General features: G+C 28.3%; 1 protein-coding gene across 1 annotated transcript; it reads right to left on the bottom strand.

Annotated features, from left to right (window-relative positions):
• Positions 1-811: 811 nt before the first annotated feature.
• LOC134699364 (uncharacterized) lies at positions 812-2,192 on the bottom strand. The gene is made up of 3 exons (XM_063560969.1): positions 2,169-2,192; positions 1,632-1,748; positions 812-1,116 (listed from the first exon to the last, which is right to left on the bottom strand). The coding sequence occupies exons 1-3, from the start codon at positions 2,190-2,192 to the stop codon at positions 877-879; spliced, it is 381 nt and encodes a 126-aa protein (XP_063417039.1). The 3' UTR covers positions 812-876.
• Between the last annotated feature and the right edge of the window lie 3,675 nt (positions 2,193-5,867).

The raw sequence follows: 5,867 nt of genomic DNA on the forward strand, positions 1-5,867 counted from the left end.
ACGCTAAAGTGCGATGGTATAACACGCTAAAGTGCGATGATATGAAATGATAAAGTTTTATGGTAGCACATTTGCACCGCTTACAATCAAGTATGTAACGGAAATTGGGTTAATGCATTGGTTATTTTTAGTGTTTTTGAAAGTCATTTTTTTGTTGTTGTATTATTTGTAAATTATGCCGTTGGTTTTCTCTTTCAAACTGTTTTACACTATTCATTGTGTTTCTAAATAGCCTGGTTCAATGTGCTCCATGTTGAAGGTTATAAAAAAAATATTTGCATACAGCAAAAATATTTGGTCTTTGGTGAATAGTTGTTTTGTTTACAAGTTTTTGTTATGTATTTAAATAAGACTGTTTCAATTATTTTTCGCTGGTTGTTGATAACTCTCGGTTGTATAAGATTACTTTTTGCAGGGTTATTTATACGGTAACCTATAGTTAATAAAAAAACATATTTTATTTTGTAAAGAGCCATATTGTCTCATTGGCATTCATTTTATAATGCAGCACCTGTAGGTTTTTTGTTACTGGTTGGATGTCGAGTATTTATTTATTTCCCGTAATTGTCTCATTGTCAATCAAAATATGATGTTACAAGTTGTGTTGATAAGTTACTGTCTTGTTGGCGAAAATCAATATATTAAACAAATGTACTTTTACATTTAAAACCTGTGACTTTGATGTAAAGTTATCTCATTGGCACTCATATCAATCTTTTTTTAACTCTATTTAATAAAATATAATTAATTAATTTCAAAGTGAAAAGTAGACTTTATTTGGCACAACTTTTAAAATGACTTGGAATTCATAAAATAAATATCTAAATCAAATTCGGACGAATCAAATATTTTGAAACTTGGTGAATTTTGCCATTTTCAAGCTCCTTTTATGGTATACACCTTCCCTTTACTGTCATCATTTTCAATATTCATAACAAGTCCTTTCTTCCAATAGCCGGACAGAAAAACGTTTGTACCCGCGGACAAAGCTGAATTTGGTTTGAAGTCTATAACTGCATTAACTGCGGGATGAAAAGTTTGCATTTCTGTAAGTTTGGATACTTTTTTAGGGAACAACTCTTCCGGATACAAGCTACTGTCCCATTCTTCACGATTCTAAAAAGCGTAAAAATAAAGTTACAATAAAATCAAACCAAGTAATGAAAGTAACAAATGTAACAAAGGAGTAGGTCCGGTAAGAACCGATTTTGGCCTCAAATTTCAGGTTCATCTTACGAAAGATTTTGACCACTTTTTAAACACTTAAGTGTCTAATTCATTTGAATCAATAAGTTTATGTGAAACATGTGAAAGATTTTAACTGATTTTGTTATTTAAAACGTCCCGATTCAAGCTCAAATATGAAAAATCTACCAAATATGCCAAAAAGGGGTCTTACTGGGCCTTTTCCTTTAAAGAGTTCAAGACGTGATTATGAATTAAGCAAAGTCCATAATAAACATGATAAAAGAACATTATTTTTTTTATTGTTTTAGTTTAAAAATTTATAAATAATTTTACTATAACATTTAAAAGTACGTTCACAAATGTGCGTAACAAACAAATACTAGATTACAATTTGTTTCATCACCTTTTATTCTATAGAGTTACACGTTAGTTAAGATGCTTACCTGAGACATATAAATTTCTGTTTCCAAATGACGGCGTTTCAGGCCTGCTATACCAGAATCAGTACGTTGTATAAATTTTCTTGCATACAAGTCTTTATAATATGGACTAACTTCTGACTGAAAGCAAATAAGAAAAGGTTTAAAAAAACTAACTTAAAAGTGTTGATAATTTTCAAATTTGTACACAAAATGGGCCGTTGGTGTTTTCGTTTTTGTTTACATAAATTTGTTATTTAAAGACATTCAGTTATACATAGCTAATCAATATGTATAAGTTTTGCTTTTTTTCAACGGCCGTACAGTGACAAATATTTGTAAACTTTTTGATCAGTTAGTCTCTGTTAGATAGTTGTCATAACATGATGAATATTAAACTACATCTTCTTATTTTTATATTTTCACTTTCTAAAACAAAAATATAATATTTGAGTAATGTTAGTGCATTTTCAGATACATGAACATGTATATGATGATAAACAAAATAACAGAGATGACATCTGTATAACGTTTAGTACGCAGAAATAACTACGGATTTACATTTGTATAAAGAGTTTTACTCATAAAGCCGCAACTATTACCGTGCAATAAAATAAAAGTACATTATGTTTAAAAATACCATTGAAGTTGATAGTGTTAACCCTTACAGAAATGAAAAGTTTGCTGCAATATTGCAACAATATAGCGGCAATATTGCGGCAAACAAATTTGTTTGCAAGAAGTGTTTGCAAGAAAGTTGCAGGTTGTTGCAGCTACCTGCAATATTCCCGCAATGTTACTGCAACAAAATTTGTTTGCAAGAAAATTGCAGCAAGTTTGCTGCAATGTTGCAAGAAAGAATTTGTTTGCCAGAAAGTTGCAGGAACCTTTTCTTTTATTATTTAAGGAATGACTATTTGCAACAACTTTGCAAGAAAAGTTTCTTTAATAATATCAGACATGTAGTAATGCACCAATATTTGAAGCATTTTAAAATATTACATTTTTAAAGATTTAAGGTTCAAATAATACACAACGTATGGTTTTTTTGAACATTCGGTTGTGGAATTACTTCAAATTATCTAAATTTGTTATGGTCATACTTTATTTTACTCAGATAAATCTGGATATTTGAATAATTTATTTGAAATAATCTTCAAATAACAATTATAGAATTTCTAAACTGCACGTTTATCACAATTTTAGATATTTTGTAAGGAAAGAATACTTTGGTATTCATTTCAACAAATTTAATCTAAATAATTGAGTCATAATACTTTTTGTTCTATATGTATTATTATGCCTTTTTGTCACTTTTTTGTGACATTTTTCTATAAACAATATTTTTAATTCTAATATTTTCCATCAAATGAATTTAGCCTCACCTGCAGTTTAATTTCTAGTATCATTATTTTAAAATTATTTATACACAAATTATCTTTCTCATCTCAATTAGTAATATGAGCTGGTGATAGAAATGTAATGTGCCGTGCACATCTGGTTTTCTTTATCTGTGGAGTGGTAAAGACAGGAAGTACCATAAATTAATGTACACAGAGTTTGAGGCCAAATTAAGGGCAGAGCATTTCTTGTTTGTATATATTTCCATTATAACTTATAACACCAAAGATAAAAAAAAATGTATTTATAATTATTTATTTATTATAATAAATAACAAATATTCAAGATTTAGGCAATGGATATTTATAATTATGGGCAAATTTCAAAGGGATCACATTGAAACAATACCCTAAGCAACCTTGATCAACATATATTCAAAATTTGAACTGGACAGGAACATGCATACAACAAACAAAGATGTCTTCTATCAGGAACAAAGTAATATGAATTTTACAATGGATTTAGACATGTTAGATCCAAAAGATCCAATTGATTCTATTGACACTGGGTAATGCAGATGATAGCCTTCAGTTGACATGACTCTTGGATTCAGGAAGATTGGTGTTTACACACAATTTGGACAACATCTTTTGGTAAGTAAAATGGAGTTGAATGTCCACCATTTTGAATAAGTGCATGCTCTTTAACAGTTCAAATAGTGATAAATAAAGAGTCTTCTTAATTTAATAGAGTTGGCAAAAGTATTAGACAATAGATTTATGCACATGAATATTATCAAAATTGTGTAAGACAGGAGATATTTTTTTAAATCTTTTAATTACTGTATGTTTTAGAAATAACATTACTTATATTGAAACAAGAAATCTTCTAATAAAAGCAGTTTGGTATTAAATTAGATATCTGTGATTTAACTGTGCCAATAAGAGGTTTATTGTCAACAAATGGCAACAATGTATAGCTTTCATATATACACAACTTATCACAAAAATTAACATTTTAAAGAATAGACAAGACCAATTATGTTATAGTTCAATGAAAAACAAATATTCAAAAAAAACAATAACAACCTAGTACTGGCATGAGGTTAAATGTATTCTATAGTTATATGCAATTTCTAGAAGGACTTAATCACTTTTAGACATTGACCCTTTAAGTGAAACAAATTCATTCATAGCAAGTCATTTAACAGTGAGCACCAAATTTGTTATGTTATTTTGAATAGACAGAAAAAATATTACAGTCATTTCTTATAATTTAATACTAAATTCCATTTTAAACCGTAAAAAGCTATGAAAAAACGTTGATGACATCACGGTCACAAGACTAAATTAAGTATATGGGCTGATAACAAAATAACGTCAGCCAATCAGAAGACACGTTACATCCAAAATTAAACCATATAGTAGTAACTTATATCTGTGTATCTTTATAATTTTAGTTATTTTTTTTATGTCTACTAATTAAAATTCTTCAACTTTTATTTTGCAGTATTTTTGAAATCAGAAAATTCAACTTTAAGGACAGTGAGACTTACAGAGAACAGAACTGAAAGCTACACAGATGTAACACGACAACCTATAGAGGACAGAGACCATTTTCAACCTATAGAGGACAGAGACATTTTTTTTTTTATTATTAAATCATAAATTATTAAATGTTTAGTTTTTAATTCCAAATTTTACACCTGAATTGTTGAAAGATTTGCTGCAATGTTGCCGCAATATTGCAAGAAATTAATTTTCCTGCAATATTGCTGCAACATTGCAGCTAATGAACTTGCCGCAATATTGCTGCAACAATCACAGCTACTGATTTTCCCGCAAACATTTGCCGCAATATTGCCGCAATTTGTTGCGGCAATGTTGCAGCAACTGTTTGCAAGAAAACTAATTTGCATACGAAAAATGAATATTTGCAGCAATATTGCCGCAACTATTTGCAGCAACATTGCGGCAAATATTTGCAAGAAGCCTTATTTTTCTGTAAGGGAAGGCAATATTTTTATAAACTACTTTTTAGTGATAAAATTTACGTACTTGATGTAAACTTGTATTGCGCATCATTTGAGAATTAGTGATATCTTGCAGTGGTTGAGACATTTGGAGTTGCTGTTGTGATGGTATCATTTCGTTCAATCTATCGTAAGTCTGTGCAGTATTATTGACCTACAATGACAAAAATATTGTAATATTAAAATTGGGTATTCATTTTAAAAGTATAATGATATTTACAAAATCTTTTGGACAATTGAACTTTTTTTTTATAATAAAAACGTAAAATGTTATCAAAATACTAAATGATCCTAAATGTAAACATATTAGTAGTACTAACCTCAACATTTTCTACGCCATTTACGGACTCATTATAAGTTTTAGTTGGTTGCATTTGCAGATATTGCCTAAAATGTAAAAAAAAACAAAAAACACACTTATAATTATTGACAAAGATGTATATTGTAATCAAATTATTAGCGACTCCACATCAATGTTATATTTTCCAACAATGTACATATTTTTTTTTTATCCAGCAATTAGCTCAGTATTGTACAAATAAAGGGTAGACATATATTTTTTTGCTTTATTTGTATGGCATGGTATTGGTTGCAAAAATTTGATATTTTTCATTCAAATGCAATATTTTTCATTTAATTGGTATATTTTTTCATTTATATGCAATATTTTTTCATTTATATGCAATATTTTTTCATTTGTATGGTATATTTTTTCATTTATATGCAATATTTTTTCATTTATATGCAATATTTTTTCATTTATATGCAATATTTTTCATTTGTATGGTATATTTTTTCATTTAAATGGTATAATTTTTCATTTATATGCAATATTTTTTATTTTAATGGTATAATTTTTCATTCAAATGGTATAATTTGTCATTCAA

Source organism: Mytilus trossulus, unplaced genomic scaffold, assembly GCF_036588685.1.
Source record: "Mytilus trossulus isolate FHL-02 unplaced genomic scaffold, PNRI_Mtr1.1.1.hap1 h1tg000050l__unscaffolded, whole genome shotgun sequence".
NCBI lineage: Eukaryota > Metazoa > Mollusca > Bivalvia > Mytilida > Mytilidae > Mytilus > Mytilus trossulus.